At 40.2% G+C, this 16,139-nt stretch overlaps 1 protein-coding gene across 2 annotated transcripts in view; it reads left to right on the forward strand.

Moving 5' to 3' along the window:
* SCUBE1 (signal peptide, CUB domain and EGF like domain containing 1) overlaps positions 1–11,685 on the forward strand; it is a 194,612-nt gene extending 182,927 nt beyond the window's left edge. For both annotated transcript variants that reach the window (XM_042050680.1, XM_042050681.1), the window contains 5 exons: positions 133–294; positions 1,686–1,883; positions 3,333–3,485; positions 3,959–4,038; positions 5,090–11,685. In XM_042050680.1, coding sequence (XP_041906614.1) covers positions 133–294; positions 1,686–1,883; positions 3,333–3,485; positions 3,959–4,038; positions 5,090–5,242 — 746 coding nt within the window. In that variant the 3' untranslated portion in view covers positions 5,243–11,685. The remainder of the gene's footprint in view (positions 1–132; positions 295–1,685; positions 1,884–3,332; positions 3,486–3,958; positions 4,039–5,089) is intronic.
* Positions 11,686–16,139: the final 4,454 nt, after the last annotated feature.

The raw sequence follows: 16,139 nt of genomic DNA on the forward strand, positions 1-16,139 counted from the left end.
ATACAGGAAGCTGGTGTCTTTTCTGCCCTTTATGGCCTAATGTTGCAGACCAGGTATGTCCAGGGCAGAGGAAAGTTCTCTCAGCACTGGAGGTTGCTACTTTTTGAAAATAATACACCTCATACCTTGCAGTTCACTGTTCTCCTGGACACTACTACAACTCCACAACACACAGATGCATCCGGTGCCCTGTGGGAACATACCAGCCTGAGTTTGGTCAAAACTACTGCATCACCTGCCCGGGCAACACCAGCACAGATTTCGATGGCTCCACCAATGTCACGCATTGCAAAAGTAAGTTACATTTATATCAGTGACACAGAGCGTGTCTTTGGGTCTGAACTGCAGCTCGAAGGCTCCATCTGTCAGGCTGGACTTCAGTTTTGTATTTCCTAGTTAGCACATATCTGCTGCCAGAGAGAATAGTAAAAGTTGGGAAAACAAGGAGGAAAAAGAGTTGGGAAAGTACCACTTGATGCATATGAGTGTTTTAGCTTTAATATGATTTCACAGAGTGCCAGCTACAAGTTAAAACTACAGAGCCTTTCATTTCCCAGATCCTGTAGCTTGTGTAACAGTGATTAGTATTTCTCTGTGTCTCTGTAGACCAAAATATCTTCTATCAGAGTAACTGCCATTTTAGAATAATTATAAAATATTAGAAGATACGGTCATGCATGCTGCATTTGCCAGGAAATCGCTTATGACAGTGAGATCTTCTTGGAGGCTTTTTTGCAGTACGCAGTCTCCTATCTTAATTACCATTTTAAATATCCCCAAGGATTTCAGTGCAGTGTTGTTTGATCTTTTGTGAATGACTGATTATTTTAGGCAAGAAATTTTTTCATCTCTACCATGCTAATTTAAGAGAATGTTTCTATAATAATTAAGCAATGTCATCTAACTAACTATTGATGTGCCGATCTACTGTAAATTTTTATTCTGATTATGTGCCATGTGTCTTTTAAGCCCTTCTTAATTTCTAATGTCATTTGAGTAAATTATATGTTTGTATGGAATTTGAAGAAGTTTGATGATTTTCCTGTAAAATAAAACCACCCTTGTTACTTTGCTGTCTTAGATCCTCTCAGTTTTCAAGCCAGTTTCTGACCTTGCATGGTATTTGAGGGTTGGATTAAGCAAAATATTTAAGCATATATCTAATTTTATGTGGATGAGTAGGCCTGGAGAGATCAAGCTTAAGTAACTTGTGCCAAATTCAGTAGGAGTTTTGAAAACTCAGAAAGAAAACCTGATCCCTCAGTGGAGACTCTTTATTAACTGGTTTAATCGAAGATGAAGCAGTGCAGATCTGTAATCAAGTAAGGCTGGCTATTGGGACCAGCACAAACCCAGTTAAAAGCCAAGTAAGTTAAAGCAGAATATGTTCTGCATGTAAGCACGGTATCCATGGTAACCACAATCAGATCATGTTTATTTACCTGTGTTTCTCAATCTAATGTTAAAGCAGCCTGGATGAAGCTTTGAATCAGTTCCTGCACTGGAGATGAAGGTTTTGCAATCCGTTGGAGCAACCTTGTGGATCAAATACTCCTTTACAGCAGGACAATGCGTGCGTTTCTAAAGCCACAAGCACGAGTTTAGACTTGCTGGTGACAGATCTAGGAAAACATCTCAGATTAACTAATCAACTAACACAAATGCTAATTTATGTTTCTCCCCAGACCAGCACTGTGGAGGAGAACTGGGGGACTACACTGGCTACATTGAATCGCCCAACTATCCTGGAGACTACCCAGCTAATGTGGAATGCATTTGGAATATAAACCCACCCCCAAAGAGAAGAATACTCATCGTAGTACCTGAGATATTTCTCCCGATTGAAGATGAATGTGGTGATGTTTTAGTAATGAGAAAAAGTGGTAAGTTGCCATACATGGGTTATATTTTCTGCAAACTGATGGAGTGAATAGTTCATATTGAAGGGATGACTGTGTCAATGCAGCCAGTGTTTCTGAAAGGTTTCTTGAATGAAGTGGCACAGCAAGTTAAAACAGAACACTGCCAATAACAGTTAGCAGAGTGATATTAATTATTCAAGTTTATTGTCTGAATCACAAAGCAATTAATGGGCTTCTGTCTGGCTCAGTTACCACAAGGGATAAATCACTGCCGCTCTCGAAGTCAACAATGCTAAATTATATTTGGAGAACTATCTCTGTAATCTGTACAAATTGTGCTCTCACTTACCCTTTGTAAATATATATATGCTGCAGTTATTGCTAAATCTGGGCAGTGGGTTGGTACAAATGACACCCTCAAGAAATCCAAAGTTATCCTGCTTTTCTATGGAATGGAGGGGGTGCATTGTGTCTTTGATTATGAAGTTAATTCAACAACTTCTGAAGTTAAGATCCCAATGAGATGCATTCTTTTGCATGGAGGATGTGGGCATCCTTCTGGTGATTTGTTGCTAAATCTCCAACAAGCACCAAACCTGAAAGGCAATTGTTTGTATGGAGTTTTGTTCAAAACAGTGTATTTACTCACAAAAATGGTGTCTTTTATTTGCTAAAACAATTTTCACAACTTTTTATCCCTGAGGGCCTGTGTTGACATTTCTGTATATCAGAAGGAAGACACCTGGTCACTATAGATGGAAGGAAATTATACCTGTCCAGATGAGATTTTTAAAAGGAAAGCACTTACTATAACAAAACACATCAGTTGTCCTTCTAACCCCAAACTGTGGTTCCAACAGTGACCAAAGCCAGTCACATCAGGGTAAAGCTACACTTCAGGCATGATTTGCCCTTCGTGAAGCTGTGTTGGCTGTCACCAGTCACCTCCTCACACGCAGGTTCACTGTTCCGTGGGTCACTGACTCTGTCAGTCTTTTGGTCAGAACTACTACACCAGACATTACATTCTGGTTTTACTGTGTTTTTATTTATAAGTGGTTTATTGCTATCAGATGAACTCCCCAAACTGGGCATGTCAGGGGATGGTTATCATGTCTACCTGGCACGCAGCTCATCTGTTCTTACCTATGTGGGACAAGCATATGGGAACTCTGGGATACAATGCTAGAGTAGTAAAAAAAAAATAAGTAATATTGATAATAATTTTATAAACGTCAAAAATGGTACCTCACCATCTGCTTAAGCTTCTTGCTGGGGGACTCCCATTACCTTTATGGAAAAACCTCTTTATAGGCAAATAAGGACAACATCCATTCTATCACAAAAAACTTCTGCTCTCGGGAATATGGCAGCTGAGAAGCGTCTTGTCAATTTGACATTTCTGACCTCTAGATGAGGAAGGGTGCAGAAAGTTATTTTATAAAGAACATCATTTAACTTTATTTCCAGCTTCTCCTACTTCAATTACTACATATGAAACATGTCAGACATATGAGAGACCTATTGCATTTACCTCAAGATCGAGGAAACTCTGGATTCAGTTCAAGTCAAATGAAGGAAACAGTGGCAAAGGATTTCAGGTCCCCTATGTGACCTACGATGGTGAGAATAGAATTGTTTTTCATCTTTGTGTTATATCTGAATTACAGAAAATTTTCCTTTAGAATATCTCTTACACTGCTTACAGGGACAGAAGAATGAGGAAAAACTTTATGTGACTCATTTAATTTTAGTTGCAAAGACTTTGAAATAACATACATATATATAATGTTTGAAAAATGATTTTGTATCCCTGTTTCTTCATCTCTAGAGTGGAGATAATACAGCATTATTATCTGGAGGGAGTAGGTTTTTTTTGAGGATGTTACTATTTATAGGGATAATTCAAAATCACTGTTATAAAGAAATAGAGAATTTTAAGGTTATTAAATTAGAATTCAGCAGCCTGAGAGACACTGAATAATTAACTGGATACAAAATTTCTCACCTCTGTCTTCAAGAGGAGGTCTAGCTCATGTCTGACTACTGCCCTCCCAACAGATGTCACAGTCACTCAACTGACCTTTATTTTTCAGAGGATTACCAACAACTCATAGAAGACATTGTTCGAGACGGCCGATTATATGCGTCAGAAAACCATCAAGAAATTCTCAAGGTAAGATATTTCTGCTTTCTTTGAGGCCAACCAAGAATTCCTTCTCCTACACATTTTCCTAAAATAGTTCTTGTTACCTTGATAGAGTCATTATATTTAAAGCTCAAGGGTGAGCCCAAATTCAATTCTCTGTCTTCTGAGGATGATGCTGGTATTTGAAGCAGCTCAAAATCAAGTAGCTCAGTTGGGCTGAGCACATGCTTATGTCCTTTGTGGAATCAGGAACTAAATGAAATGTTTGCTAATATGATTAATAAGATTGTATGTTAGAAAAATTAGTCAGCCAAGAATGAAGAATGTTTTATTTGAAGAGCCCTCTTCAGCCTCAGTCTGACATTTAAATGTTTAAATGACTCATTAAGTTTGCTGTGCATTAAAAAATCTGTTTACCTAAATCACTATCTTGCCTCAGTAAGAAATGGCTTTCCAAAGGTACAAGCAACACCTGTAACAACTAACTAACTAAAGTGAAAAAAGGCTGTTCAGAGGGGAAAATTGAGCCATATAAATGAAGGGCTTGGAAGGACAGGAGCTGAGGAAGAGCCGGCTCCCTTGGCCATCCCTGCCCAGCGCTGCTCTCTCACTCCAGCTTTTGGGTTGCTCAGGTCCCAGCTGCAGTGCACAGTGCCAGGCACAGGCTCAGCTGAGGCTCTGAATCAAGGCTTTCCCAAGGTACAGGGGAAGGTCCTCAGGAAGCTCAGCATCACTGAGGACCAGCCTTGTCTCCCACCCAGGGAGGGAAGGCCTGGACAGCAGCATGGAACAGTCTGGAAGGACAGTCAGAGGCAGTTTGCAGTTCTAATGCCTGACATCTGCAGTTTGTGGTTAATTCAGTGCTGCCCTCCTAGGGCAGGACCTGCCAGGAGCACTGCAAAAACATCCAGCACAGCAGATAGACTCATCCCTCTAAGACTCCACAGCACCATGGAGCAGTTTCCTTACACTGCTTTGCCCAGACTCACAGACCTGATTGTTACTCAATTTTGACACCTGTGCCGACACTAAATCCAAATCCTGCTTTCATCTAACGTATCTGTGTTGTCTTCCGTAGGACAAGAAACTGATTAAAGCTCTCTTTGATGTACTGGCACACCCACAAAACTACTTCAAGTACACAGCACAAGAGTCAAAAGAAATGTTTCCAAGATCATTTATAAAGCTACTGCGATCAAAAGTTTCCAGGTTTCTACGACCATACAAATAGTTTAGCAGTATTCAATTTTTGGTTACTTTGCATTCCTGTCAAATATCGGCTTTCCTCCATAGTAGAAACATTTGCTAACTTGAAGGCTCTTTCTTGCAGTCTTTGTTCTCAATTGTTACTGAAGAACACCTATAATGTTTTATAATTGTTAAAAGTCAATGTTCTGAATGGGATTCTTACTACAAAAAAAACATTGTGTATCCCTGAGTGCATCTAGTTGTAGATCCAGATTTGGGCCTGCACTGGCGTATCCTCACTTTCCATCTGAAATTTCACTATGTAAAAATATTCTTTCTAGCTTTTTATTTTTCATCAACAATAACTTTTGTCAAAGAAAGGAGGAATCTATTCAAATATGATTAAACTACCTGCAGATAAGTTCTGTTATAGAAAGAGGTATGTAGTATAAATAATACTTGGATTTTGAATTGCACTTGAAGTTTATATTTGAATCTTTAGAAGGAAACAAAACAATCTAAATTTTGTTATTTCTCATTTGTGGCTTGGTGGAACCTCTGTCCAAGTAGAAATCAAAAAGGAAAAAAAAAGAAGAAAAAAACTGTATAATTTTGTTTTATGAATTACATGAGATTGAGTCCCATGCCCCAATGTCCTAATGTTTTTATCTGTCCTCTTCTAAACTTCTTCAGAGGTTTGTCACCGTCAATTACTTAATTGAAACTGATTTAGCTCTGGATTTCCACTCATCAGTTGGTCTCTTTAAAGACATTTACAGTAGGATATGTGAGAAATGAACAACAACACTAGTAGTCTTGTTTTTCTTTCCATTAAGAGAGCATCTAATTAAGTACAATATATAAATATATAAATATATACTTCTATTTGTGGGTACATTAGTAATGTTATCTCTAGTTACTGTAAATATTATTCATGCTTAAATCTTTACTCCCACACACCCTATTTACTCATATCTATATGTAACTTTGTGTAGACAATTAAATGACTTCTCCAAGTGCTTGTCACCTCTATTAACACCCAACTGAAGCCTTTTGAGGTTTTATAATACCGGATAATGGTTTACTCTGGGACAATCTCTTTCAATATGTATTATTCCAGGAAAAATAGCATCAGTGAAGATGCAGTTGCTGCCCAATAAAGGGTCAGCTATTGCCTCTTCCTTGGGAACCCCCCCCATGCAGACCAACAGAGTTACCCCAGACTGCCAGGGGCTCAGGGGTGAACAGGACACAGTTTTGCAGAAGAGTTGGAGGGCAGGTTCTGTTTTTCCAGAGAACCAGCTTTCCCTTTTATTCCAGGTTTGTAGCCACAGGGCCCATCAAGCACAGGGACTGTAGGAGAGCTTTAGCCTTGTGCTCAGGCCCTGCTCGCAGAGCGACAGTGGCTTTGCCATGACGATAAATCCTGGGTTTCCTGCTGCTTCCTGGCACAGAAGCTAATTCAAATGAGAGAGGAGCCTTTTCTTTGTATTAGTATTTCAGCCTCTTTCCTTTTCAGTCCCTTCCTCTTGTGTATCATTTTCCCTTTTGATTCTACAAGTTTACTACATGGAGAAATGAACTCTCCTGGCAGCATCCTTTCAGAAAAAGATTAACACACAGTTTTGCTTTGCTGCATTTTTTTTGCCTGTCTACCCTATAGTTTAACACATCCTTGGATGTTCTCAAACACATATATTAGGGGTGGTTGTGGTTATCTTCTGACACTTCTTTTTTTGTCCTTGAGCAAGTACTGCCTAAATTTACACAGTTGTTTTCTGTTGACTACAAGTGGTTGAATATTCCATTTCTATGAGAATATACCTTAAGTATTCTGTTGAATTAATTCTGTTGAATTTTTCTACTTAACCATCTTGTAATTTTGCTTGCCTTTTTTCCTTTAGTGTTGAAAAATATAACTTTTTCTTTCTATGCCTGAACAGCCTGAACTTATAGTCTAACAATTCATTTTTTTCCACTCATGGACCTCAGATCTTTGGTGAGCTTTCTTTTTAATATATACATTAACCCTTGTTAAAAAATGTCACTTCTCCATAAAAGTCCTTTGTTAAAGGCTGTTAAACCTAACTTTTTCTTGAGGATGTTCAAACTCCTTTTATTTATTATTCACCAAGGGTCACTAAAGGTGGACAAAGAACATCTCATCAGTCCTAGATTCATTGTGTGCCTGGAATGGAAAAAAAAATTCTTTCGTTTTTTCTTTAACAGTAGTCATTTGTACCAAAAAACCAAAATTTTAAAAGGCAAAAATCCTTTCAGGTACTCAATTCTGTAGAAGTATATAGCTACAAAACTACTTCAGCCAAACAGTAGTTCAAAATCTGATAGGTTATTCAGAGTTTTATTCAGATCCATTAGAATGAGTCAGGATTGCAGCCATCTACTGAAAGATATGAAGGAAAAGAGATGAAAAATATGGAGAAAAATAACTTCCTCACTTGGCAAATGATTTACAGTAATCTTTAGACTTCAAACTTGAGTGAGCAAACTTCGGAACCTGGTACTGTACACTGAGTTTAGTACAATCCTTGCTAAAATATTTGTTTAACAAGCAACATGTTTGGATGTAATACCATTGTATGACACTGATGCCAGAGCCCAGAAACCACTGGCAGCACTGTAACATTTTCCAGGTTCTTAGCTCCATGGGAAATCCAGTGCCAGAGAGAAACCGTAAGAGGGACATGTCCCAGTTCTGGGCACTGGTAGTGGGACCTTGGTAGAGCTGTGAGAGGTGAATACAGGTGAGAGCAGTTGCATTTGGCTCTGGTACCACTTGCCCTGACTTAAAACCACACTACACAAAACCAGAATTTGTCCAGTTCATGCTGACAGACCTGAGAATGAGGCTCATATTCCCCAGAGCCACGTCAGGGCAGGGACTCCACAGCCAGGACAAGGCACTTGTGGACTCCTGTGGCGAACACAGGCTTTGCGTTGCTGAAAGCATGGAAAGAAAGAGAATAATTTGACCCTCAGAAGTTGACACTTAAATGCTTGTGAACATACGGGGTGTTCATATTTGATATATTTAGAAAATGAGTCGGGCTTGAACGCCTGCCACTTTGCACAGAAATGCTCTTGGATGTGCAAATTTCTAATGAAATAAGTAATGGCAAGTGGTATATAGGGCAGTCTGAACTGGTTTCAGTTGATTTGTAGAACAGCACAGAATTTTTATATCAGCTCTAGAAGTTACAAATGCTTTGACTTTCATACTAGATTTATAGTTACAGAAACTGGCAGTCACCAAAGAGGAGGTGAGTTCAGCTCTTCATCTGTTAGTATAGGATGCCTAGTCAGAGAACCTGTTGCTACTACACAATAACAGCACAACAACAAAGAATGTCTTCTTCTACAGAGAAGACCTAGACACATTTGGCAACCAAAAACCACACAAGAAGAAATACAGCTGCCGTTAGGCAAACCGGCTTTGGGAACATGGGAGAATATAACATTGTAGCTTTTACCCTGAATATGAAATACTGCATTTGAACATGTCAATAAATACAGCCTTGTATCTGTTCTTACATTGTCTGCAGGACAGCTGCAACAACACATTTATGTGTTACTACAGGTAGACTGAAGAAGTGCCCATGCGTGATTGCCCAATTCCGTGGCACAAACAAAGCTCTTTATTTTCAATTTGCAAATGCCTGTATGCTTAAAAGCTGCACCTGCAGCACTTACCATTTTAAGCCTCTCCTTCTACTTTAAATACTGCACTTATTTTTAATGAGGTGGTAGTGAATCATCCCTAAACATTCTCACAGGCCACCAAATCACTGCCTGCACACCTGCTGCAGTCCAGGACACTGCAGCAATCACAAGTTGCTCATCAAGCCCTGAGTTGTGCCTTGAAAGCACTGAGGACAAGGTGCCTCTGTGTATCATTTGAGTACAGGGAGCAGTGGGATTCTATGTTCAGTACATTGCCACCTCTTCTGCCACACTGCATCTTCCCTTCAATGACAGGATTTATTCTGCCTGGAGATTTAGCCCACTGATGGATTTAAAAGTCCTGAAGTCTTTCTTTCATCCCATTTTCTTGCCTTGTCTTCCTTCTTCCATCATACATTAGATTTTTACCTAAAGACCAACATTTCAAAAGACATTTATTTCCTCCTTGTGCCTCCCCCATAGAATAAAGTTATGGCTACTTAAGATTTAGACTAATCCTTCCTACACAGCAGCTTCATTCTAGAGTAAGCACACTTAAAAGTAAATAAGCTTACTTAAAACTAGCTTACTTTGTAAGCCAGGTTTACTTTAGTTTAGTTTTAGACTAGCTTAAATAAATACAGGATTGGTCAGAGAGTTTTCAGAGGATCCCTATTCTGAGTTGTCAGCGTGTTTTAAAGAGCACAGCTCACCTGAAGTCCTGTCTGTGAGCAGAATGCAAGGATGCTGCCACACGAGTGAGAAACATCCTTTACATGTGTTCAGCATTCCAAAAGGACAGTCAAACCCCACCCTGTGCCTTTTTATAAGCCTGCCCAACAGATTCAAATTTCTCAGATCAGTCTTACCTATAAACAACCCAGTTTTAATATTGCAGATAGCAGGTTAGGAACTTCAGGAGCAAAAGTAGTGCTGTGGTTCTTATACAGGGTCTGCTGACAAGTGTTTGACAGCAAAACCCACCTGCTCTATGACAGCTCCCATGTCTGGACTCTAAATACCTTTGAATGCTCTTTAAAACTTAGCTGGAGTAAAATCTTCAACAACTGGACCCAGTGGCAAATTTCTCAGTCACCTGAGGGGCCTGGATGATTTTTTAATGATGGGAATGAGCGACACACACAGTTCCTTATATCTGTCATGAGTTCAAGGAGTTGCATTTTTTCATAGTTGAAAACCACTGATTGACAGGAATGGGAGTAACTGGAGGAGTTCTTATAGAATCTCAGTACTTTGGGACTTTAATGAAATAGTTTTCTAGAATGAGAGACTGTTGTAAGCACTTGGGAAAAGGAATACTTTTGTCTTCCATAAGAATTTATGGAAGAAGGGAAATTTCTGTAAGGTACTATGAACTTACTCCTCAGCAAGAGACTTGGATTCAGAGACAAGTCTCGTGTTTTATCTCTCATCTGAATAGAAGCAGACTGGGAAAGAAACAATGTCAACTGTTATCTAAGGATCTGAATATATACAATTCCAGTTTGTTATTTCATTTATTTATTCTTGCATCATAAAGCTTTTAATCTATAAAATTAATATGTAATATACAAGAGTAAAATGTACAGAAGTACCTTTAGATGTAATAATTTAAACCATCTGTATTCAGAGAGCGGAGATAACAAGTTTAAAGATATACAAACAATTGCAATTCAATTTTCTCAATATCTAGAAAAAAAGTGGCTTTGATTAATTAAACTTTATTTTAATTATTGTGAAAATATCTTTTTTAGAGTTTGTTTTTGTTACTTTTTTAATTAAAATTATTTTGTAAATATTGTTTTCTATGTTTTATAACTTAGAAAGGCCATTAATTTACATTGAGAGCAGCAGGGACTCAACATGTTGATTATAAAGATACTTTAGGAGACTGGGGTGGATGTGAGCAGTTACCAGATTTATCATTCCAATAAATACAGATCCTGTTATTTCTTCAGTCTCACTGGCATCACAGGAAGCATTTTGTAGGGCAATTTAATGTGCTAATTTAAACAGAATTTACTATCAAGTGTCATTCTCAAGTGCTTCCCATTTTCATAACATACAAAGAATATGTATTTTAAAGTTAGTGCTCGTACTTCTTCCATTGTTAGGATAAGAAACAACACAAAACTCAGACATAAAAGGGAATTTAAGAGATTACACCCATGGATAGTGGAAAGATAAGGAAAGCTGTGGGATCTCTATGCTCGTAGGGAGCAGTGGAATTGATAAAACCTCACATTGGATCAGATTACAGAGCCTTTTTAGGCAAAACCACTGAGCCCAGTGGTACTTCCACCTGCAAAAGAGTTCATGATGATCATATTCAGCACCAGTTTAAGCAGGAGTTTCTGGCAGGCTGGATTTCAGGGGGAAGCACACGGAGTGTAATACTGGTTTCTGCATCAATTTGCTCCACGTAACCACTGCGCAGGAGTGAGATTTTAAACGGAACCGTTGTAGATGCTGCTGGGACTTCTAAGCTTTATTACCAATGTAAATTGTGTACAAACAGCTATTTCCATATGAAGTGTACGATAATAGTTTAGAGCAAGGGTAGTGAATAACTGTACAAAATTTGATACTTAGAAAATAAAATACAGTGCTAAGCTTTACCAATATTTTAACAATTCTGTCAGATTTATAGTAGAAAATGTTGTTGTAAATGTACCTTATAAGAAAATACATTTCCTTTTGCCTCTGTATATTAATAGCTTTGATTGCTATGTCAAAGTTAAAAACGAAGCATGTAATAAAACTTTTGTTAAAATCACTTTCATAATAAACATAAAATGGAACGGATGCCCCTGCCTGCCATTTATTTGTGTATATGGACAAGGCTTCTTGCACAAGTGTGGACAAGAACCAGAAGAGAACTTCTTTTTTTTGATAGCATTTACATATTTTGGTCTAATTTTCATCCTTAAGCAACAGAGAGCTTTTTCTTTCTCATCAAACCACTTGAGTTTTTGGGACACTGATGTAAGTTCCTTCCAGACAGGCTTCAAGAAGAGTTTTTCAAAGAAGAAATCCTGGCCACAGTGAAGGACCACATCACCAATATCCCTCCAGGACCTTTTAGCTACTTGTTAAACTGGTAACTGGTGCTACCATGCTACCAAGCTGCTCATGCAGCTTCCCTTTGTCACACTCCTCTACTGAGAAGCAGCCTCAAAGAAAGAGGAAGGAAGCTCCCATGTGCCAGCATGGCACGTGCCATTCTGCTGCCATCCTCACGTGTGCAGCTCAGCTTGTTAAGAGAAAGCATTTACGATGTGACAGTATCAGCTTCACTGATTTTATATATATTGTTAATTGTATATATCCTGTCAGTATGACTGATGACTCTCGGTATCTCTGGCAGGTTTGAAAGGCATCAGGAAACCGGCTGCAAAATATCAATTACTGCCTTTTTCAGCTGGTAGTAATTCACTCAGGTAATCTGGGCAGCTGTCCTCACTGCATTCCAAGAACACACAACATCACTTTGATGGGACTGCAGACGTGCCGTATGAAAGGGCAATCAGCTGTCCTTGTGGCTTCAGAGCTTTAAATGAGTAGCAAGAAAAGTCAGCTCCTATCAGAGACAGAGAAGCTGAACCTCCAAGTTCCTAAGAATCATTGGAAATCAAGTTGACTACTGGTAAGGAAGTATCTGTGCACAAGGACAGAATCTGGAATGGGAATCTGGAGAGGTCCCAGCTGACTGGAAGCTGGCAAACATTGTCCTGATTTTCAAGACAGGCAAGGAAGGAGGACTCCAGAGACTCCAGGCCTGTCAGTGTCACTTCAGTGCCTGGTAAAATCATGGAAAAGGTTATTCCAGGAGGTATTGAAAAACACCTGGAGGACAACACAGGCATCAGTCACCGCCAGCACAGCTTCATGAGAGTAAACCCCTGCTTGTCAAACTGATTGCCTTCTACAACAGGGTAGAAAAGGCTATTTGATAACAGCCACTTAAGTTTCAGCAGTCGTGACAGTCTTCATTTGAGTACAAGATTCTCGTTTACTGAAACAGACATTGCTTGGTGACAATTGCAGAGGGGTCCATTCTCAGTTCCAATCTTTCCATAACTTCCCAACAAGTATACAAAACATAATGGCCTGAGGAACAGCACTCTGGCACAACCTAGCAGGTAAGTGAAGGCAGGCTGGGCATAGATTATTTATTCTTCTCTTTGTCCAGGAATCAACATCAGCTGACTCCTGGTGTCACAGAAAAAAGGGCCTGTCCTCTACAACCACCACAGCTGGCTATTTTTGCATCTTAAATATAACATCTAAATGGGCAGTCAGCACAGCATGAGATATGCTACACTCCAAAAGCACTTCTTCAACTGTAGAATAACAGCACCTCCAGCTCACGTGTATTGTGTGTGTAGAACAGTATTCCTAAGTAATGCTCCAACTGTCATAAAAGTAATATACTAGACAGCATGCTATGTAGCTCTAAAGACATGGGAAAGGGAAGAGCAGGGATCTGCCTTTCTGAAGGCACCCAAGCAGCTGGTGAAAAACTGCAGCAGTGGCTGTGGAGGTGCAGCAGGATGCCTCAGGACTGAGGGCAGCATGCTGAATTGCCTACATGGACAAAAGATCCTTGGAGCTGCCTGGCAAGATGTTTTTTCATGTTGTACCCCCAGAATGGGGGCAGCCTCCCTCCACCCCAGTACTGCATGAGCAGTGAGAGAGTATCTTTGAAAGTAAAACACCTGCGCTTGTCAGCGTGAGTTATGTCAGTGCATAATGTGGGTGCAGTAAATGTCTCTTGGGGAAAACACACAGTCGGAGTATTGCTTGTGCCAGACAATTTGTTTGGTTCATTATCCTTAACACACTGATCTCTTGCCAGACTTTTAGAGAGGAGGCTGAGTCCAGCCTCCTAAGATCACTCATCCACCTGCAGGGTGTTCTCCAGGGCTCTTTCCAAACTCCATGCTCACATGGGCGCCCATTCCAAGATCAAAACATGGGTTTCCCTCCTCACTCGGGTGTCCATCCAGGCACACAGCAGGACAGTACAGCCCCACTGTCACATGGTAGCCAGGGTATAGGAGAGACCTCATACAGACTCCAGCTGACAGGTGGGTGTTCCAAAACCTTCCCCAAAATGGTACCTGTCCACAAAGCAAGCAGGCAATATCTATACACAATAACTGCTATTTTGACGCAGAAGAATACATTTTGCCTTCTTAAAACAGCCTTCTTACAAACCTCTCTGAGGTTTTAAACTCACATATACAGCTATGATAAAATATTTACACCAAAGGATGTTCCTCTCATCTGAGCCCCTATCACAGCTCTCCAGGCTGTGAAGTTCTACTTTTACCCTTGAGAAAGCTGTTGACTTGAAAGCAAATGGTTTCTTTCATAACATATTAGAGGGTTTATTGTCAAATGCACCAAAAATATGTCCCTTCATCTCCTTTTCACTATGATGTTAAGTTTTCTGCCCCTTATATCCTTACCTCTCTTCATGAGGTTTCCATGCCATGTTGGCAAAGAGGAAAGTTCTCATGTTAAAACAACAGGAATGTGAAGTGAGGAATGCACGTCAGATCTATTTGGACGAGATAGCCATAAACATTTGGAATAAAGCCACAAACTGCCAGACTTGCAAAACTTTGAAAAACTCTAGTTGTGTTTGTTGGGGGCAAATGCTACTTCACATCTGCTAACTCATGATAAATTTCTGCTACAGACTGCTGCAGGGTGGGAACCAAATGTGGTGGTGGTGGATTAAGTCATGGGGCCTGCTGTGACTGAGAGGCTCGAGGGCTCCATGGGTTGGCTTCCTATGGACAGTGCCAGCAGGCTAAGTCCTCTTATTTTAGACTGGGGTGGTGCTAGTAAGCTCAGCCTTGCTGAGACCTTTTTGCATACTCTGTGAATGCCTATGTAAAGTAACCTATTAAATGTAACAAGCACATTGAGTTAAGGGCTGCACTGTTCAGGCACTGTAAATCAGCCACTCTTCCTCAGGAAACAATCAGAATAAAATACTGTGGTGACTTTCCTTTACAAAGATTATCCACAAACACCTGCTTTCATGACAGGCTGGCAGTAGTATCCCTGGGCTATGGCTCTGGCATCACAGGTGATCTACATCAGAGTAGGAAGGACTGCTCCTAAAAGCCTCATGTTGCTCGAAGCAGTGGTAGAATGGTGAGTGCTGGCCCCCGCTCCCTGCTCCAGGAATTACTCCTGTTGTGGAAAACCAGCAAAAAAAGTAAAACAAGCTGCCAAGCACAGCAGCTGAGTAAGACCACATTTAAGTAAGTGCTGGACAAAGTCAGGGAAGCGCCCATGTACAGGCTTAACTTCAGTGATTCTCACTGTGTCTATTACCTGGAGTTTATCAGCAGCAGCCCCCAGACCTGGAAACTCACACAAACAGCCTGGAACCACAGCCAGCTGGCCAGCAGCCAGGACTCCCATCCAAAGTGAGGTGGAAGTGCAAACAAGCAGTGAGAAAGCACCTGCCTACACTTGGTGAGAAAAAGAATTATGTGAATCTCATGTTCCAACAGGATCACATTCCCCTTGCCTATGGACAACACATGATCACTGTCGCTCTACTGAACAAAGACAGGAAAACACCCCACACTTTTCCTCCCTGGTCTGTTTAAGGAAAAAAGATGGATTTTTTTTTAAGGTAAGTAAAATATTTGAGTTAACTACGTAACATGACAAAGACAGAAATGAGGGAAGGGTGGCCTTCTCAGTAAGTAAGGTCCCCAGGAGGACTAGTACGTGGTCAAATCTCCACATTTTACAATACTAGGGCAAGATCAACACCACAGCCATCCTCTTTCCCTAAACCACAGTATTAGCAAAAAATGTGCTCAAACTCAGGGTAGCAGGGTGGGAACACAGTCAAGGAACACTGGAAATCCAACTATTTTTTGATCTTCTGCTGTTTAATCAGAGAGGTCTCCTTAGAGACATCCTAGTGGAGCCTTTATGCTGAGGAAATGTGGGAACACAGCACATGGTGAGGCAGACACAGTCTCACAGGAAAATTTGCCTGCATTTACTATTCAGATAGCCAACCTGGGGATTTGAGTTAGATCCTCAGATGCTAACTGGCGATGTATAGTTACAGCACGTAGGCACCATTTTTTCTCTCTTTCTGCTTCCTCTCTGTCCGGCCAACCTACTGCAGCCCTTTAATATATAGACCGTTTTCCTGAATAATTCTGTGATTATGTGGAGAAGGGGATTGTTGCTACTCTTGGGTAGTTACAGAGGAC

Source organism: Corvus kubaryi, unplaced genomic scaffold (assembly GCF_017639235.1).
Source record: "Corvus kubaryi isolate FWS band 111438036 unplaced genomic scaffold, C.kubaryi_AGA036_p1.0 74, whole genome shotgun sequence".
Lineage (NCBI taxonomy): Eukaryota > Metazoa > Chordata > Aves > Passeriformes > Corvidae > Corvus > Corvus kubaryi.